The 21,111-nt window shown below is 47.6% G+C and overlaps 1 protein-coding gene across 4 annotated transcripts in view; it reads left to right on the plus strand.

The window, feature by feature from the left end:
• LOC144770974 (uncharacterized) overlaps positions 1–16,811 on the plus strand; it is a 93,203-nt gene extending 76,392 nt beyond the window's left edge. For 2 of the 4 annotated variants that reach the window (XM_078655839.1, XM_078655840.1), the window contains exons 6-8: positions 2,308–2,400; positions 5,508–5,606; positions 12,154–16,811. In XM_078655839.1, coding sequence (XP_078511965.1) covers positions 2,308–2,400; positions 5,508–5,606; positions 12,154–12,629 — 668 coding nt within the window. In that variant the 3' untranslated portion in view covers positions 12,630–16,811. The remainder of the gene's footprint in view (positions 1–2,307; positions 2,401–5,507; positions 5,607–12,153) is intronic. The other 2 variants (XR_013599079.1, XR_013599080.1) reach the window with 2 other exon arrangements.
• The last annotated feature ends 4,300 nt before the right edge of the window (positions 16,812–21,111 follow it).

Genomic DNA, 21,111 nt, shown 5'->3' on the forward strand with positions numbered 1-21,111 from the left:
CCGCCTCTATACAGTGACGGTTCCTTGTTTCCTTTCACTACTAGAATCCTTTCTCTATACTTTTCCCCCTTTCTCCCACCTCCTGAGCCCTCGTATTGGGTCCCACGTCCCCGGGATACAGCCCTCCGCATTTGAAAGCTGTTTGAGGATTAACCCTGTTCTTTGAAATCCTTGTAAAGACCTCTCATCCTTGTGGGTCTCAGGAAAAACTGTAGTTAAATAAAGTTTCAGGTCTTCATGCTTCACTCTCTTGGAGCACATCTCAGCCCTTTGCTCCTGTCCCTGGTGAAGCCTCGCGAAGCCGCCATTCTGGTTTTTACAGGTTTGTGTGTGAGACGAGTGTAGCCAGTGCTCCTTCCATCTTCGCTTTACTCTGTCTTTGGTGCTGATGTTGTGGGCCGAATATCGCAGTATGGCTTCGTCAGTAGATGCAGCTGTGCGGCTTACACATGTTGAGGTGCCTCACAGCGGCGACGTGCAGTTACGACCTCCCTTGAAGATGAGGCTCACACACTAACGAAGCATCTTCCTGAGCTTGTGGCGTCACCAGCACTAGTTCAGTCCACAGGTTGATAGCGGACACGACTTCGCTTGATCTGGTGCCATATTTGGGGCAGTTCTCTGGTAGAATCCGCACAGAGAGACCAGGGGAACCACTAACAAGCTCACGATAAGGGTCACTCCTGTCCTTGCTCCCTGATGTTGTCCGCCCACTTTCTGTGGCTGCTCCATACACTGGGGGACATTCTAGGTTTCTCCTCCTCAACAGTATTTCCTCTTACAGAATCAGGCACACTCCTTTCCTCTCTCAGACGGCAAGGAGGCTTCTAGGCACTAGGCAGACCCTCTGCACCTCCAGCAGCAAGTACCTATTTCAGGTGATGTCCCCTCACCTTTGGGAGACTGGCTGTCGGGCAGACACAGACCCCAGCAGGGTTTTGAGTACCCCTTCCTGGGCCAAGAAGATCTTAGTACTTACTTGAACCAGGTGGGACAGTTAAGATCCAACATTATTACCCTTTTTCTAGACAGAGGCTCTGGCTATTCTGGGTTGATCCTGCTTTTAAGTGTTCCCCTCAGACTGCGATCCAGACACAGCCGTTGTGTAAAGTGATGATTCTCACAGTATGCCGCACGGGGGACGCCTCCAAGCAGGAGCACCCACCACATGGGAGACTGAAGAGTCCCCTTTCTAAAGCAATCAGGAACAGAGATAGAAGAGGAGTCCCGGCCTAACCGCTCCTCTCCCCTTCGACACCCCTACATGTGTGCAGAGAGACTGTGTGCCAGTGCTGTGAGCATTGAGAAAGGTGCAGCCACGCCTGCCTGGAAGCCCTCAGCTTGTACATAGGGGACAGATCTGCACCAGGCCACATTGTGCTCACAGGTTGAGAGAAGGGGTATTGCACTGACTGACATCTTTGCTTGGTTGAAATATGTCTGTGGCTCCCGAGCAGAGGCCAAATACCTAAGTTGCGGTATACACCCGTTACAACGGATCTTTTACTCCGCACTACCATTACAACGCGACCATTACTCCGCATACCATTACAACGCATTGCGCTGGGGGGCGCTCTAGGATAGGGAATAAGTATAATTTACTATCCAACACCTTCCCTAGGGTCCACGGGGACTGGAGTTAGAATAGTAAATTATACTTACCACTATCCAGCGCCCCAAGGCGCTATGCGTTGTAACGGTATGCGGAGTAAAAGTCGCGTTGTAATGGTCTGCGGAGTAAAAGTATGCGTTATAACGTCATACATCCCTAAGTTGCAAATGTCCTGTCTCATGTCAAACAGAGTTTTGGAATAGATACATGTGTGTTTCTTTGGGAATGTCCCTGTTATAGGAAGGTTTGACAGTGACACACACATGTATTTAGTTTGTGTTAGGATGCTCCCAGCTGCTCTTGTGTTTTCACTTGGTTCTGTGATTTATATATTTCTCATTAATCGGTGTAGATCAGTCTGTGACATTGTCAGCAAATAGTCCGATTACTTTCTCTGTGCATTTGTGGAAGCCCCGTGACAGCTACCTGTTGGTGGGAACGCCTCACTGGCCAACCAAACCCTAATAATACCAATAATAATACTACTGTTTGATAGATATTTACCTCTCTCGGGACCTGCGGCCCTTCACAGTCCCCCAGATAAACAGAGGCATGTGTCATGTCTCCTCTGACGCTACCGGAGCGACCACTGATAGAAGATAAAAAGGCAGCTCCTTCCCAGAGATATGCCCTCTTCACTGATTCGTTCACTGTATGACGTAGAATTGTTCCTTAATTTTTACTTCATATTACAGGACATGAGATCGTTTCATTCCCTATAAAAGATGAGGAAGACGCCTATTGTATCTACCGTCCGGAGAGCGAAGACCGCGTCACCCGCTCCTCAGGTAAGAGAACTGCACAACGCTGCTCGTAGTCCGCAGAATTATTCATCTATAGGACAAGGATAAATTGCTTACCTGTAATCCTAGTTCTCTTCCAGGGTAACACTCAGCAAAGTCATAAGCACTGAATAGTCCGACCCATGCGCGTGGGCGCTGGAGCAGATATTGAATATTATATATATTTGTATGTATTTGTATTTATCTACATAGAACCTGAAAAGTAACATACATCCGTGTGTATGATATATATATATATATATATATATATATATATATATATATATATATATATATATATATATATATACATATAGATAGATAGATAGATAGATAGATAGATGTATATGTATATGTATCTATACACATATAGAAAATGGAGACTATAGAAAAGGCTAAAAAATGCCAACATAACATTGCCTTTTTCATTTAGGATGTCCCACAACCATTCAAGATTTATGTAATACAGAAAATTAGACTTTAAAGAGATAAACACAGTCTTTATTTGAAAGGAAAAAGCAAGGGAATAGAAGGCATTGTTTGCCAATAGGCTGCATTGAAACTACAACAGAGAAAACTGACACCGTGCCTTTAAGACTGCACAGGACCTCCTGAATCCCATCATGTCCCACAAGTGACAGTTTGGTCAGGTCTTTTTTTACTTTGACAAGAACATTCAGAGGATAAACAATATAACTGCTGCTGCCTTAAAAAGTCACCTGGGGAGGCGGGAGGGTTGCTTATGATTTAGATGAGGATTCCCCTGGAAGGGAACTAGGATTACAGGTGAGTAACATTCCTTCTCTTCCAGGGGATACTCCCAATAGTCATAAGCACATGAATAGAGTAGCAGGCCTATCCGACACACCTGCAGACGAATAGAACCACTGACTAGACACTGAAAACCAATTATCCAAAGAGATTTCTTAAAGAAGCCTCCCCTACTTGAGCGTCTGCCTGAGTGTCTAAGTCAAGACAAAAATGCTTAGCAAACGTATGTATCGATCTCCTTGTCGCAGCTTTGCAAATTCCTGCAGTGAGTACATTTCTTAGTAGAGCAGCAGTAGCCCTGGTAGAGTGGGCCTTGGGTCTGGACGATAGGTACTTGTTGGCTAACTGGTAGGACAGCACTTTACAGGAAACTATCCACCTAGGGACGGTTTGCTTGGAAGAGGCTTTGCCAGTTCTCATTGGACCATAGTTGATAAACAGATTGTCTGATAGCTTTCGTTTTTTCCAAGTAAAAAGTATGGACTCGCTTGAGATCTAACGTGTAAAGCCCTCTCCGCTGGGGTGGAAGGGTTAGGAAAAAATGTTGGAAGAGAAATGGTATGATTAATTTGGAAATCGGAAATCACCTTGGGGAGAAAACTCTAATGTGTCCTCATTACCACCCTGTTCGCATGAAATACGAGATAGGGTTCTTTAGCATTTAGAGACTGGATTGCACTGACTCTACGCACTGAAGTAATAGCAACTAGACATTGTAGTTTATAAGTAAGGTGTTGTAAGGAAGCTCTGTGTATCGGTTCGAATAGGGTGCCACATCCGTTTTGAGAGCACCACATTGAGTTCCCACCGAGGGGGCGGTGATCTTACCAGGGGTTATACCTTCTTTAAGCCTTCTAGGGAATCTTTGACCACAGGCATTTGAAAGAAAGAAATCTGTGGAAGATTTTCTGTAGGCGGGAATGCCTGCAGGGTGTACATTTATAGAGGAAAACTGCAGCCCAGACCTTGCTAAATGTAGGAGGTAAGGTAAAATTAAACTACCTTGGCCCAAAATAGGATGATGACCATTTAGGGCACACCACAAGTAGACCCGTTTCCACTTGAATGCCGGATTTTCTGGTCAAGGGCCTCTCGGACTCTCTCAAAATGTCCTTACAGTCTTGCGAGAGTACTAAGTGTTCACACTGGACGAATTCAGGAGCCATGCTGTCAAGGACAGCGAGGGCAGACTACGATGCAAAATCTGCCCACCGAACTTGTTAAGATGCTCCTGTTTGCATGGCAACCTCTTGTGTGGCGTTTCTGATAGACAAGCCCGGGAACCACCACTGGTGAGTTCCTTCCAGTGCTATGAGATTCATTCTGGTCTTGGACTTGTACAGCTTGTTGACTACTACAGGAATCAACCGAATTGGGGGAAACGTGTAGAGAAATCTCCTGGACTAGTTTATCAAAAGGGCTTTCCCCTTCTATCCTGGTTGGGAGAACCTGGACGCATAGTCTTGACATTTTATGTTGTTTTTGTCTGCAAACAGCTCGATTTGCGGCTGTCCTCATTCCCGAAAAATGTCTCGTGGGACTTCTTTGTTTAGAATCCAGTCATAGTTTCGGCAAAGTTTCAACTGAGAGCGTCTGCTTGTGTGTTTAGTGTCCCTGGCAGGTGAACGGCGGAGATGGTAGGTCTTTGGCAGTTAACCACTTGCAGATGGCTTGTGCTTCCACAGAAAGGCGATGAGACCAAATTCCCCTTTGTTTGTTCAAGTAATGCATTGTAGTCATGCTGTCTATTTGTATCAGGAGAGAGCCTGTCTTTATGGATGGATAAAAAGACTTGAGTGTTAGATGGACTGCCCTCAACTCCAGCAGGATGAAGTGATCGCCTTCCCTCTCCTGCCGTTTGTGTTGTTTGTAAAGGTGCTGTTTCATCCCTGACCTCTTCAAAGAGGCCACACATTGTCCCATATGGCTGCGCCTATACCCCTTCCTCTCTGTGTGTAGGGACTTGCATCGGACGCTTCTGCCTAGCACGGTGGGAGCTCTTCAGTGCATCGCTACAACTGGTTTCGACAGTATTAGAGCCTGGTCGATACATCTGTTGAATGCTCAGGCCCAGTATCTGGTATATACAATCCCTCCCTGTTTAAGGTCTGCTCGAGGCGTCATGTGGAAACAAAATGTTGTCTAAGTTGTTGTTTCTGGGACACGTTAGCGTGTTAAAACCCGCTTTCCTATTGGTTCTCTTGGGGATCATGTATGTTGCATGGGAGTAATTGAGCTGCAGGTTAAGTATCTGCCTTTGCGATCCTCCCCAGCCACACTCAGCTCTGCTCATTCCTACCTGGGTCTAGACTTCACACTGTATGTCTGATTTTGTATCACAGGACCCGACATGGCTTCATTTCACATCAAAGACGAGGAAGAGGACTACTGTATCGAGCATCCCGGCAGTAATAATGGACAGAGCATCTCCAGCCCAACAGGTGAGCAAATCGCGAATCCAAAGAGTTACATGTAAGGGCCTCAGCTGTGTTGATGCAACAGAGGAAGCGTTCTGTTTGCCCCTACTAAGCCAGGTTCATGAGTGGAACTTGGAGAACGTGTGCCCTTCAACCTCACTCAGGGACTGTGCTCAATATGAGTTTTCTTCAATGTGCGCATAGCACCACTTCTGGTCCCAGGAAGTCTTGCACTCAGATAGATGACGGCCAGTCGTATCTTCAGCTGTCAGGCTGCAAGGATTCCGCTGTGAAGCCATGTTGAGTCTTGGATGGCCACAGCGTGTCTTAAATTGAACGGAGGTAAAACTTAACTCGTGCAGCTTTAAGCTTGAGAGATTCCATATAAGTAAAGTAAAGTAAATTGATACTTGTATAGCGCGCTACTCACCCGCAAGGGTCTCAAGGCGCTTGTACGAATACCGCTGTGGAACCCATCCTGGCTTTCCCTGTGAGGGTCCACTCCTGGGCACCCCCAAGGTGGAGGCCAGGCATCCTTAGCGTTGTGGAGATTAAGCAAGCTATTGCCCAGAGTTGCGTAGCGGGACTCCATGATTGGAATAGGCACCAAGGCGAGAATTATCAGGTCCGTGGAATTTTGAGCCCAAGACCCGCCGAGGCGGGGAATTGAACCCTGGTCCCGGGCCAGACCTCTGCATCAGGGTCTGCCGCTCTAACCATTGAGCCACACTTCTCCACTATAAGCCACAGTCAATGATGACATCTTCCAGCTTTTGGAGTCTCCGTTTTCTGGCACGTAACTGCTATTGAGTCTCTGTTGAATGATCCTCATGCTGGATCTACAGTGCGTGTGTAACCCATTCATTCTGCAGAAAGTATGTTCAACCTTCTCAAAGTAAAACATTCACGTCGGCACTGCGATTACAGAAGTCTTAGATAACCCCAAATCTGAACCTGCTCTGGAAACGAGTTTCCTTTCTTCGAAGCGTTCAATCTAAGGCATCCAGCTAGTATGCAAAATAAACTATGGAAACCTATAAGGTAGGCGGCTAGAATGACACTGAAATCTACACAAACTCGTACACAACTGAAGACCTGCTTCTTCACCTGGCCCTGGCTCGGCCCATGCAGCTCCTACTTTCCGCTCCAGGGTTCCCTCCTGGTTGAGTTGTGTGCTGTACAAATACACATGCAAACACAACAATGATGGACAGAATGTGGATCAATGTCACACATTCACCCCAGTCCAAAGATCTGGGCCCAAATCCATCGTTTTTCCACTCCACACCACCCTGGGTTAGACATGGGCGATATGCAAATCAGCGCTGACCCTGTGCCCCATGGGAACAGTCCAGTCCGAACTACAAAAGCCATGTCCTTCCCAGAACGGAAACAAGCATCCGAGGACCGGCCCGGTTTCGAGGTAACACCTCTCTTCAGCCCGGCTAGCTTGATTCCAGTGGTGTGGAGTGCCTGGGACTCACGTCTGAGCATCCCCAGTACACTTAGAGCGGTAACTGCAAACACAACAATGATGGACAGAATGTGGATCAATGTCACACATTCACCCCAGTCCAAAGATCTGGGCCCAAATCCATCGTTTTTCCACTCCACACCACCCTGGGTTAGACAATGGCGATATGCAAATCAGCGCTGACCCTGTGCCCCATGGGAACAGTCCAGTCCGAACTACAAAAGCCATGTCCTTACCAGAACGGAAACAAGCATCCGAGGACCGGCCCGGTTTCGAGGTAACACCTCTCTTCAGCCCGGCTAGCTTGATTCCAGTGGTGTGGAGTGCCTGGGACTCACGTCTGAGCATCCCCAGTACACTTAGAGCGGTAACTGCAAACACAACAATGATGGACAGAATGTGGATCAATGTCACACATTCACCCCAGTCCAAAGATCTGGGCCCAAATCCATCGTTTTTCCACTCCACACCACCCTGGGTTAGACAATGGCGATATGCAAATCAGCGCTGACCCTGTGCCCCATGGGAACAGTCCAGTCCGAACTACAAAAGCCATGTCCTTCCCAGAACGGAAACAAGCATCCGAGGACCGGCCCGGTTTCGAGGTAACACCTCTCTTCAGCCCGGCTAGCTTGATTCCAGTGGTGTGGAGTGCCTGGGACTCACGTCTGAGCATCCCCAGTACACTTAGAGCGGTAACTGCAAACACAACAATGATGGACAGAATGTGGATCAATGTCACACATTCATCCCAGTCCAAAGATCTGGGCCCAAATCCATCGTTTTTCCACTCCACACCACCCTGGGTTAGACAATGGCGATATGCAAATCAGCGCTGACCCTGTGCCCCATGGGAACAGTCCAGTCCGAACTACAAAAGCCATGTCCTTCCCAGAACGGAAACAAGCATCCGAGGACCGGCCCGGTTTCGAGGTAACACCTCTCTTCAGCCCGGCTAGCTTGATTCCAGTGGTGTGGAGTGCCTGGGACTCACGTCTGAGCATCCCCAGTACACTTAGAGCGGTAACTGCAAACACAACAATGATGGACAGAATGTGGATCAATGTCACACATTCACCCCAGTCCAAAGATCTGGGCCCAAATCCATCGTTTTTCCACTCCACACCACCCTGGGTTAGACAATGGCGATATGCAAATCAGCGCTGACCCTGTGCCCCATGGGAACAGTCCAGTCCGAACTACAAAAGCCATGTCCTTCCCAGAACGGAAACAAGCATCCCAGGACCGGCCCAATGTGTGACATTGATCCACATTCTGTCCATCATTGTTGTGTTTGCAGTTACCGCTCTAAGTGTACTGGGGATACTCAGACGTGAGTCCCAGTTACTCCACACCACTGGAATCAAGCTAGCCGGGCTGATGAGAGGTGTTACCTCGAAACCGGGCCGGTCCTCGGATGCTTGTTTCCGTTCTGGGAAGGACATGGCTTTTGTTGTTCGGACTGGACTGTTCCCATGGGGCACAGGGTCAGCGCTGATTTGCATATCGCCATTGTCTAACCCAGGGTGGTGTGGAGTGGAAAAACGATGGATTTGGGCCCAGATCTTTGGACTGGGGTGAATGTGTGACATTGATCCACATTCTGTCCATCATTGTTGTGTTTGCAGTTACCGCTCTAAGTGTACTGGGGATACTCAGACGTGAGTCCCAGTTACTCCACACCACTGGAATCAAGCTAGCCGGGCTGATGAGAGGTGTTACCTCGAAACCGGGCCGGTCCTCGGATGCTTGTTTCCGTTCTGGGAAGGACATGGCTTTTGTAGTTCGGACTGGACTGTTCCCATGGGGCACAGGGTCAGCGCTGATTTGCATATCGCCATTGTCTAACCCAGGGTGGTGTGGAGTGGAAAAACGATGGATTTGGGCCCAGATCTTTGGACTGGGGTGAATGTGTGACATTGATCCACATTCTGTCCATCATTGTTGTGTTTGCAGTTACCGCTCTAAGTGTACTGGGGATACTCAGACGTGAGTCCCAGTTACTCCACACCACTGGAATCAAGCTAGCCAGGCTGATGAGAGGTGTTACCTCGAAACCGGGCCGGTCCTCGGATGCTTGTTTCCGTTCTGGGAAGGACATGGCTTTTGTAGTTCGGACTGGACTGTTCCCATGGGGCACAGGGTCAGCGCTGATTTGCATATCGCCATTGTCTAACACAGAGTGGTGTGGAGTGGAAAAACAATGGATTTGGGCCCAGATCTTTGGACTGGGGTGAATGTGTGACATTGATCCACATTCTGTCCATCATTGTTGTGTTTGCAAGTACAAATACACATGACACAACAGCAACTGTTCCAAAGCTATGAAACTGCATCCCTATCAGCTGATATTGTCCAATTAGAATAACGCTGGAGACCTCGCGTCTGGAAATTGGCAAAGATTGTCCTTTTCAGATGCGTTGACGTAACACGAACTACTGAGCTTGTCATGTAAGGTGAGCAAAGTAAGAAACAGCTGCAGGTGATCACGTAAGTCGCATTCACTGCACAGTCCCCAAAGATAATATGTATTGTTCTAGCCTAAAATGTCAAAAAACATTCCCATATTGTGACACAACAGGTCAGTTCAGCTGTTAACTTCAAGACAAAAAACAAACGCAACGCATGACATCAAGATCTTGTCTTCCAGAGTCTGATATTCTTGCCTCTCTGAGCGAATCATATGCCGGGGCACTTCTCTGCTCACCCAATACATTGTATGGCATATTTACGAGCCGCTTTGCGTCACTTTTGCACCACGCAACATGGTGCAAGAGCGACGCAAATTAAAAATGAGATTTATGAAGCCGCTGAAGGCCGCCTTGTATGGCCTGAGTGTCTTACTTAATCTCCAAACAGAATGCAATTGGGGAGACCGCATTGGGGAGTCCAAAAAGCTGCGTATCGCTACGCCAAAAAGATCCAGTCAATCCACGCTCCACGTGATCTTCAGGCATCGAAAGAGGGGAGAAACGACAGCCGATTTGTCCGCTCGTGTTGTCGCCATCTTGTCTCAGACAGTCTATTGGCTGACTTCACTGTGAGTTAGGGCACGCTGCCCTTTCACAATGAGAACATCCACAAAAAAAGTAGTTCCCTTCAGTACCAGGTACGTCTATGGCAATTAGAGGTTTTTTGAGACCAAATATTTTTGCCCTTTGCCAGTGAGTTTTTTTAGATTGATGAGGGGCTGTCAGCTTCTCTAACAGTAAAGTTTTGCAAAGGCCCTCAGGGGAACAAAATAAGAATTGTCAAAAGGCTGGTGGCCAAAGGCAGACCTACTGGCTTTACCAATGCTTGTTTAGTGGAGTAGTGTGGCTCACTGGTTAGAGGCGGCAGACCTGGAAGCAGAGAACGGCCCGGGACCAGGGTGCAATTCCCGACGCGGCAGGGTCGTGGACCAGGGTCAGCGGACTCGATAATTCTCGCCTCGGTGCCTACTCTAACCAGGGATCACACTCGGCAACTCTGGGCATTAGCTTGCCTCATCTCTACAACGGCCCCCCACAGACGCCGGGGATGCCTGGTTTCACCTTGGAGATACCCAGTAGGGACCATCTCACAGGATAGCCAGGACGGGTTCCCCAGCGGTCTACCGCGCCACGACGCCTCAGGGCAGCAGCGCGCTTTACAAGACACATACATTGCACATAGTTTAAAATGGTACATTTAAAGTTACATTTTCACTCAACTTTAATGTCACTTTAACCTTTGGTTTACTCAGGTATTGCTTTTAGGTTTTTTAAAGCAAAGTAAAATGTTATTACCATACCCAACTATAACGCCACTTTAACTTTTAGTTCTGTGAATTTCTAGGATTTGTTTTAACATAAAGTAGTATTTTATTACCATAACTTTTGTAGGCCAGCCCAACCATGCACAGCCTTCAGGTGTGTGCAGCGTGGGGTTGGCTGCACGGCCTGGCCGTAGTGCACAGCCACCCCACCCCGCCGTGCACAGCCACCCCACCCTGCCGTGCACAGCCACCCACCCCGCCGTGCACAGCCACCCCACCCTGCCGTGCACAGCCACCACACCCCGCCGTGCACAGCCAACCCACCCCGCTGTGCATAGCCACCCCACTCCTCCGTACACAGCCACCCCACTCCTCCGTACACAGCCACACCTCAGACGTCCATTCTCCACTGTACACGGCCTCTGGATGTGTGCGGCTTGGGTTAGCTGCAGCGCCAACCGCCGATTCGTGACAACCGACCGCAGACTCAGAGGGCTGCCCGCGGGATCTTGGAAACCACCCAAATTGGCTCCAGGAGAGTACCTCTGGGACCCCCACCTCAGGGTATGGGAGGGAGGGTGACGGGATAATCCAACCCCTGCCCTGTCGCCTTACTGTTTTTTAATTTTCTTGCCACAGGGACCGAGTCCCGGTGTCCTCAAATGGTGGGAGTAACATTTTTCCTTATGTTGCGGCCAGCCCGAGCTAGCAGGAGTTGTTGCCAAATATAATAAAATAAAAAAAGATTCAGGCTGTGCATTTTGCCAACCCCCAGTTCCTTAAGCTCAGCCTGTGCATGGAACATCTTCATGCAGTAAGCTAACAAGCATGTGTGAGTTCTTGGTATAATGTTGGGTGCTTCTCTGTACGGGTAAATGGGTCTGTGTGTGGGCTGCCTGCTTCTTGTTCTGCTTTATCTCAGTGAGTGTAGGAGATCCTATGTACTATCCGTCGCTTGCAGCCAGGTGGCATCTTATTGAAGTTGGGTGTGAATGTGTGATCTTCGGCTGATGATCGGCATCGTCATATGAGCCTAAACATCCCTCTGCTGTTCTTTGCTTGATGCTGGATGGAAGTGTGGGTGCTCCTGTCTGTTGCCCTTTGCTTGATGCCAACGTTGTCACTGATATTGATGCCAACATAGAGAAGTGTGCCTGTTTACTTGTTTTTGTCTGGTGTTGCGTGCCATCTTAAAAGTGTTGGGCGTGTACATGTTGTGTTATACTTGAATGTGAGGTCAATTCCAAGCACAGGGCCAATTTAGGGTGTTCTATAGTTAATGGTTAGCCGCTGATGACCATATTTATTTTGCACTTTTTAAGCTACTGCACGTATCACTTTTTCACTTTTATGTTTTACAGCGATCCTACCTGGCGTATCAGTCAGAGGAGGTGTGACTAGAAAGAAGCCCTATGCTTGTCGGGAGAAGAAGAGGGCCTCTCACAAGCCCACCGTTGAACGACCTCCAGAAACCTATACAGGCGAGAAGCTCTTCCTCTGCGATATCTGTGATAAACGATTTTCTAAAAAGAGTTACCTTCAGCAGCATCAGAGATTACACGGAGGCCCAAATTCCATTCCTTGCATGGATTGTGGGAAGATCTTTTCTAAACCGTCAGATCTTCAGCGTCATGAGATTATCCACACAGGGGAGAAACCCTTTACCTGCGCTGAGTGTGGAAGGAGCTTTACTCAGATGTCAGGCCTCAAACGCCACCGGAGACTCCACACTGGCGAGAATCCCTTTCCCTGTACCGAGTGTGGCAAAAGCTATACTTTCAAGTCAGATCTTCAGCGTCACCAGCGAAACCACACAGTTGAGAACCCCTTTCCCTGAGGTTACCGTGAGAGTAACTTTGCTCAACGGACAGACTTCCACATCTTCAGAGAGCTCCCATGGGCGTAAGCCATTTTCTTGAGCCACGTGAGAGAAGAAATATACTGTCCACCATACCATCTATGGAACCAAAGCGAGCACACATGCCGCAGGCCGGTTCTCCTCCCTGAATGTGGAAAAATTACAGATCTACAACACCTACATAGAACTCACATTCAGTGTACAGTAGACAAGGCAGTTTTAGGCAAGGTAACCACTTCAAACAGCAAGATAATATATCGGTGAAGGGTTTAGATTTAAACACAGGAAGTGACGGCGCTCTTGCTTGTGCATGTCTGAGATATATTAGTGATTGATGAGTATACGGTGCAAAACAGGTCAGGGGAGAACAAACTCAAATGAAACAACCCCTGCAATTGTGTGGATGTGAGTCCACACGTACAAATGAACACAAGTCCTGTGCACACGTTTCTATCTAATGGGTTTTGTTGTCGAAACCAATTTCAAATACATGAGCTCGTGCAAATAATGAAGGTTCGTGAGCTTGGAAATTTCAGCGAAAGGGATTTATAAGTCAATCCAGATCAGTACAAAGTATCTTCTACCAGCCGACACGTGTTTCGTCACAACGTGTAAAGATTGTGACTCTTCAGGGCTGTATGTAGTAAGGGGGCAAATATATCAGTTTGAGCCGAGATAGACGCATGAAAAGTAGCGGTCTAATAATATATTCGGTGATGTGCGATAAACATTACAAATTTTATGGTAGAGTCGAGGAGAAATAATGAAGGTATGTCCCTCACGTAGCAGGAGCTGTGCCGGCTGCCGCACGTCTCGAGGTTCATTCAGTTGTATCCGGCTGGATACAACTGACTCAGGATACAACGGACTCACACTGAATCCCTTTTGCAGAAATTTCCAAACTCTCAACCTTCATTATTTTCACGAACTCATGTATTTGAAATTGGTTTTGACAACAAAACCCATTAGATAGAAACGTGTGCACAGGACTTGTGTTCACTTCAAACAGCAAGAAGGCCCACCCAGAGGCAGGCAGTGTTCCTGCATTGTCTGAGAAGAACATTACTCAAAAGCAGGTGTCCTGCAGTTCTCAAGGATCCAGGCAGAAGTGAAGCACATTTTATTCTTCACTTTATGCATGGATCATTATGTGTGTGTCTGCGTGTGTGTGTGTGTGCTTGTGTGTGAATGTACACTCAGCTCACCACTATTGTGGCTCTTTCAAGTTTGTTATTTTTCACATTCTGATGAAAAGTGCTTTTTCTTAAAAAGAATATATAACTATAGGTGAAAGGTAGAGGGATTTTTGACTAGTTGCATACATTTATAGCCACAAATCATAGATTCCTGCCAGGTGGTATTCACAACCGTACCTAGCAGGCTTAACTCCATTTCCTCCTGGGTGACTCTACGCGGTGACTGTAGCACTCCCCTGACAAGAGCTCTTACTGTTACCGCCTCACATAGTTATGTTGATCCACACACTCAGGGGCATATTTACAAGATAATGGCACAGCGCAGTGCTGAAAGCGGTCTTGTTGCGCCGAGCTGTGTCGTTAGGAAAGTGCAAGGATGCGTCGTATTTACAATAATACGATGCATCACTGTGCTTTCTTCTGCGCGGTCGCACAATAGGCATCACTGTGCTTTCTTCTGCGCGGTCGCACACTAGGCATCACTGTGCTTTCTTCTGCGCGGCCGCACACTAGGCATCACTGTGCTTTCTTCTGCGCGGTCGCACACTAGGCATCACTGTGCTTTCTTCTGCGCGGTCGCACAATAGGCATCACTGTGCTTTCTTCTGCGCGGTCGCACACTAGGCATCACTGTGCTTTCTTCTGCGCGGTCGCACACTAGGCATCACTGTGCTTTCTTCTGCGCGGTCGCACAATAGGCATCACTGTGCTTTCTTCTGTGCGGTCGCACAATAGGCATCACTGTGCTTTCTTCTGCGCGGTCGCACACTAGGCATCACTGTGCTTTCTTCTGCGCGGTCGCACACTAGGCATCACTGTGCTTTCTTCTGCGCGGTCGCACAGTAGGCATCACTGTGCTTTCTTCTGCGCGGTCGCACAGTAGGCATCACTGTGCTTTCTTCTGCGCGGTCGCACAGTAGGCTGCTTAGCACCTATGTCATGGTACACGGGTGCATGAGTTGTAGGAATGAATGTTTTTGTGCAGGAGGGGACACCTTCCTACACAAAAGCAATCATTCATGCATGTTCCTCCTTGTATGCGCGCTGCGGAATGCAGGACACATAGAAAGTGGAAGGAACAAGGAGAAATAAAGACACTTCTTCTTGTTGCGCCACTTTTCGGCCTCCCCTGGGGTGGCGTTGGAATCTGACGCAGTATCAAGTTTCCGAAACCTTGTAAATTTAGGAATGTGTCAGAATCCATGGGTGTCGTGTGGGAAGACACACGCAAACACCCATGGAACGCCCCTTTAACACACAGTAGTGCGTGAAAAGAGGCCCATATTTACGAGGCCATGAAAAACCACCCAGGGTGACGTTGCGTGGTCTTGTATATATTGCTCAGAAATTGTGCGTCACTGGAGCGTTAAAAAAAAGCGGTGCTCCGTGGCGCAAGGGACTTGTAAATATGACCCCTTAAAGTGTAGCTGTCCAGCTACCGAGCCCTGCTGAGAAGAGCAGGTGATGACCCTTTATCACCAGAACATAATCTGGAAGGACGCCTTCTCCATCCGGCCTGTTCACCAGCTGCAAACGGAAAGCAGGGCCTTGCGCATTTTTTTGCAGGGTTTTATATAGCGCTAACTCGGGTATCGGAGCGCTTTACATAGCACCAGTTACATTACATGAGGACACACATCTATTTTTGTTAGGCGCGGGAAGATTAAGGGGCATATGTAGGTAATTTTCGTTTTGCGATTTTCAAATTGCAATTTTTAGGGAATTGCAATTAGGTAGTTGCAAAAGGAAATGTAGGTAGGATTAGCTCATTTCTTTGCAAATCCCACTTATTCCCTATTTGTGAATCGCAAATTGAGATTCGCAAATAAGGAATACCTTTCATTCATTCCTATGGGCTAGAAGGCCCATAGGAATGAATGACATTTTCAATTTGCAATTCTCAATTAGAGAATCGCAAATTGAGAATGCAATTTCAGGGTTGTAAGGGTGTCAATAGGACACGCTTTTGCACCCCTGGAATTAACATGTGTGCACATGTGGCCCACATAAATGAATTAGCCACAATGCGCCGGCACAGGCACCATTGTGTCATTTTGCAAGGGTGCCTTCGCTCCAGTAATAATAGTTTTTTTGCAGAGGGACACCTTCCTGCACAAAAACAATAACAATCTATGTGTGCTGCAGAATGCGGCACGCGTCATAGAGGAAAAAATGAGGAGAAACAAAAGTATTTCTCCTTTTTGCGCCATTCTTTCGCTTCCCCTGGGGAGGCGTAGGATTCCGATGCATTCCCAGTTTTACAAAATGTTGTAGTTCTGGGTTGTGTCAAGTTCCACGGATGCAGGCTGATGCGTGAAAGGGCCCATACTTGCAAGGCCATGAAAAGTCATGCGTGGGGACTTTACATGGCCTTGTAAATATGGGGCAGCTCACTGTGCCGCCGCTGTGTCAAGAAAGGTGAGGCACCAGCGGCACGACGGGCTTGTACATAGGCCCCCCATATCCATCTCCTGGGAACATTTTACAGATCTCAAAAATGATAGCCAAGAAACTGAAAATGGGTACATAATATGACATTTTAGCGTTGGCAACCCTGACACACGGGTGTATGTACCAGCTGGAGTAGGCACTCCGTGGCGTGTTCCCTGTTTAAGTGCATGTAGCTGCACATGTGATCGGCAAGGACAGTGGAGGACACAGGCAGCAGGAGCCCAGCATGAGGAAAGTACCGCTAAAAGTGTTGAAAACGGAGCACCGCGATTCAAAGTATTCTGTACAGTGTGGGAGTCTCTGTGCCACGAGGCGGGGCTACTTACTCACATTTGCCATTGTAATAGCCAGCCAGGTGCATAAAATGAAAAAAATGCTATGATCTTGTTAATGTCTTACTTACCGTGTACTTGTTATCCTTTTTGAGTCTGTTAAATCCATGTTATTACTCATTGTTAATTCTAATTAGTTCGTTTTTAGTGGAATTTTGTGACCAATAAAATATTTTTACCAAGAACATTTCCGTACCACTTGCATCACATGGAAACAGGCTTGTGTCAAACACCCACTTTGCCTCAGCGTTGCCATTGTTGTAGAACAATGCCCCTTTCTGTGTTCTTACCCCCATTTTGCTCTAGATTTCTTTGCTGTTTTTTTGCTCTGTGTCCTGGGACTCTGCAAACCAGCCCCCTCTGCATGTGCTCTGACCCTTGTCTCGTTGGCTAAATCCCTGGTTGGCTATGGGTCCCTAGTATATGGCGTCCCATGTACCCAGGGATGGTAGGTTTAATGTCACTACTGGACTTCAGTACTTATGTGCCACCACTAAAGTGAAAAGTGAAAACATGTCTCCTGGCTTGCCACTATAGACTGATGCTGGAGTTTTAAAACTGCGATTTCGGCCAGTCAAAGTAAACTTTTTGACAGGATTAAACCTTCCGTTTTATTACTTGTAAGTCAGGACTGAGGTAGGCCTTAAAAGCCCATGGGGCAGGGTGCATGGTATTTAAAATGTAGACATGTATGTTTAATGTCTTACATGCCCTAGCATGAAAAACCTCCAAAGTGGTTTTTCACTCCGGCAAGGCTGGCTCTCCCATAGGCTAACACTGTTTTACAATATTACATATAATTAGTGCTAAATTCAGCTTAATAATAGCCTGAAAAATGGTTCAAGGTCTCATTTTCATTTAAAATGCTATTTAATTTTAAAGTTGGATTTTATATTTTTATGAAATACATACACTTCTAGAATGTTATCTGTTTTCTCCCCAAAACCAAAATGATTTCCTGCCAGTGTCCAGTTGTCACTGAACTCCCGATGGTTTCCCTCGCGTGAGATGTGGATTGGTCCAAGGCAGTGGACAAAGGGCTTTTGGCGTGGGTGGGTGTATTTCTTTCTGGAGCAGGATGGGCTGGAGTCTGACCCAAACCCCTTCCTGAGCTTCAAATGGTGCCTACACTGTCACTGGAAGATGTAGCTACCACCTCAGCATGCCCCCTTCTTTGTCTCTAGTCAGCCAGGCACCAGTCCCAAAGGAAGGGCTTCTTCTCAAAAAAGATTTTGTGTGACCACGGAGAAGGGGTCGCTCATTTCCTTGGCAACACCTCTAGGGCAGGCACAGGCTCTCGCCAGCTGGAAAGAAAGCTTCCGCCATGTCAGATTTAGAAAGGGGCACTAGGGGATTGTTTAGAGTAGGGCAGAGACGTACTGCTGCATGAGTGGGTCGAGTCCACCCTTGGAACAGTTTCCGTATTGGTTAGTGAAGGGCAGGAGTCACCTCCATCCACAGGTTGGTGCCAAGTATAAATGTAGCACCCTTGGGCACCCTCTTCAGAACACTACTGGAACTATGGAAGACAGAAGAAGGACTACACCTGCTGTTGAGACCTGTGAGGAAAACCCGGGACAAAGAAGTGGACTCCGTGGGTCAGTTGGCTGACCTCTTAAGCTACAGGGACACAAAAGCTTTAAAAAGCCCACTTACTTGGGCGAACCCAGCTGACCAGTTCCAACTGGACCTGATCATGGCCCCTGCTAGTGGCTTCTGTTGAAGTGAGTCTTGACCCCCAAGTGCTGTCCTGAGGTCCTGGGACCCTTGGTTGGTGTCAGAGTGTACTCCTCCTGCCTAAACCTAGATACCTGGGACTTGAACAGCCTGCCAGCCAATCCGCTGAGAGACGTCTAACTTCACTGAAACTCTCACTACCTTCTTCTTCGCATCATCAAATCCATTTAATTGCAACGGGCCTGATGCTGTCTACCCTCTGATGATGTTGAGCCCTTTTCGGCTACAGCCTGCAGACTTGTCGAACTGAGTAAATCGGAGTTTAAGTTCAAAGGTAGAAATCTTCACTGGATTAATGCCAAGCACCATCTGATTGACGTCAATAACGGCCTGGGTGCGAACACCAGACTTTTTCCACTCAGGGATTATCTCACTTTTGCCAACGGCTTCATCAAGACCTCGTACTTAGCAGCTTGTTATCGTCTAGCCCGTCTTTGGATCCAGCCTTGCCCCGCTGGAGACTCTCTCTTCCCTGAAATTTTCTAAGTGTGAGGGTAACTTTCTTACCAGGACCAAACCACCCTGTGTATCCGGACGTCACTCCAACTCGGTTGGCCTTAAACCGTACCCATGTACCCGTCTAATGCGACCAGTTGACCTTTGGTTGGCGCTTTGTGCTCTTTGCAACATTTTTGTTTTTAACTTTAAAAATTCGTATTTCTTATTTATTTTATTTATTTATTTAAAGAGTTTTATATAGCGCTAGCTAGACTCGGAGGTATCAGAGCGCTTTACATGAGGTTCAACAGAATTACAAGATTACATCTGTTTAAATATACAACAGTTGCTAGAAAAACAATTACAAGATCATAGAGAAGTAGATAAGTGGAGTATAGAGGGGAAGGGGGTAAGGGGAGATACAGCAGAAAGACGAAGGAAGGTCTGCCTAAAGTCCGGCTGGGTAGGTGAAGGTCGAGGGGGAGTCCCAAAACCCATCTCCTCCATAGCTATCAGGTAGCTCCACTGGGCTTTGGCCAAATAGCTAGATCTCAAGGGAAACATAAAACGAGCAGGGAGAAGGAGGAGGAGTGACATAGAGGGAGGATGCGGGAAGAGATGACAGGAGAGATGAAAGGAAGTCTGTCTAAAGACCGACTGGGTAGGTGATGTCCAAGGAGGGAATCCCCGTTCTTTCTCTCCTATAGCTAAACCAGGTAGCTCCATCGGGCATCAGGCAAAATAGCTAGCTCTCACATGCCAAGGGAAAATTCACGGGTAAGCAGGGTGGGGACTATGGCCAGGACAAGGTGAGGGCAGAGGTCAGTAGCAGGTAAGTGGAGAGGAGATACAGCAGAGAGACGGAGGAAAGAAAGAATTGCAGATGTTCGCATAAGGGTAGGCGCAGTCCTGGACGGGAAGAGTAAGTCAAAGTTCAGCGGGGGGGGGAAGTCATAATTTTCGGCCATGATGGGGTCGCTCTGGTCACCTCAGTGTTTTACTCTTGCCAATTTGTCGTCGCGGGGGGAGGCGGGTGCTGTGGAGTGTGCTGTGGCACAGTTTGCGGGCCGTGCAGACTTTGGGGAGACCCAAAGTCTGGTGAATGGAGGCTCGATTCCGTGTCTGCGAGCCGCCGCCATGACGGGCTCCTCAGCAGCAAACAGGGGCGTCTTATGGGATCTTTGTCATTTTGGTATCATTTTGTACATTAAAATATTCTCTATTTTTATAAATTGGAGTGGAATTTCTATTGTGTTCTTTTTTCTGTTCTTTAACTGTTTTGAATGTTTTACACAGGTTCTTAAGTAAAGTTAGCCTGTCCGCTCTGTGCCATCGCTGCCAAGGGTTGAGCTCAGATTTAAGCTACTGAAACTTTTTCTGGGCCCAACGGTAAACCTGCCATCATTATTTGTGATGAACTACCATTCAGCCAACTAAGAATCCGCTGTATCATAATTGTACCCAAGGGTTGAACTTTCAAGTATAATGGCAACAAAGAAGCAATAGAAACCAGAAATGGATGTTGGAAAGAGGTGACTGGAATCCCTTCAAAGTAACAAGTATCCCTCCACCAGCTGACTCTACTGTCTGGAGTACGGTGCCATTTTACTCAGTAGTAGTGAACCATTTTTGAAAGGTTGGCACAGGTGTGATTCAAGGATTGTGGTTGTAAGAGATTAAATGGATTCTTAAAAGGGTCAGTCATTTCAAGGGAATGTGGGGTAGGCTGATGGTCTGTAGAGAGTAGTCGCATCCTACTCCTCCTCCCTTCCACAGCCTTGATGGTTTGAACTGACTCCCTGCACGGCGAGGAGATCGGGTCTCTGGGGTCTCGGAAGCAGCGTCACTAGCCGTTTGGGCATCCTACCGTGGAGACAGTATAATGGCAAGTATATAAAATCCATTCTTTATCAAGCCCACAGAAGGATTACAGCTCTTATTGCGCTGGCTTGTAAAGGGGCTTCCACGATGCCGCCACGCGCAAACAAAGTAAATGACTCTAAAGATCTGGCCGCACAGAAAGACCCACCAGGCAAAGACAAGAATGAGCCTAAATCAGTATCCGGCTCTGTAATACAGCGAGGTAATACAACTAGCTCTACGAAAAAGACCTTGGGGAAAAAGACGGGCAAGATGCGGGTTAGCAACAATGCAGGACCTACCCCTGGCGACCCCCGTAACAATGTCCCCCTTCGATCTACTCAGAACAAAGCGAAATTAAAAGAGTCTACGATGCGGCAGCCTACAGTGGTAGAAAGCTTTGCAACCACTGCGGAGACCGCCGAGGCTACAGTCAGCAGCGTGAGG

This window comes from Lissotriton helveticus, chromosome 7, assembly GCF_964261635.1.
Source record: "Lissotriton helveticus chromosome 7, aLisHel1.1, whole genome shotgun sequence".
Lineage (NCBI taxonomy): Eukaryota > Metazoa > Chordata > Amphibia > Caudata > Salamandridae > Lissotriton > Lissotriton helveticus.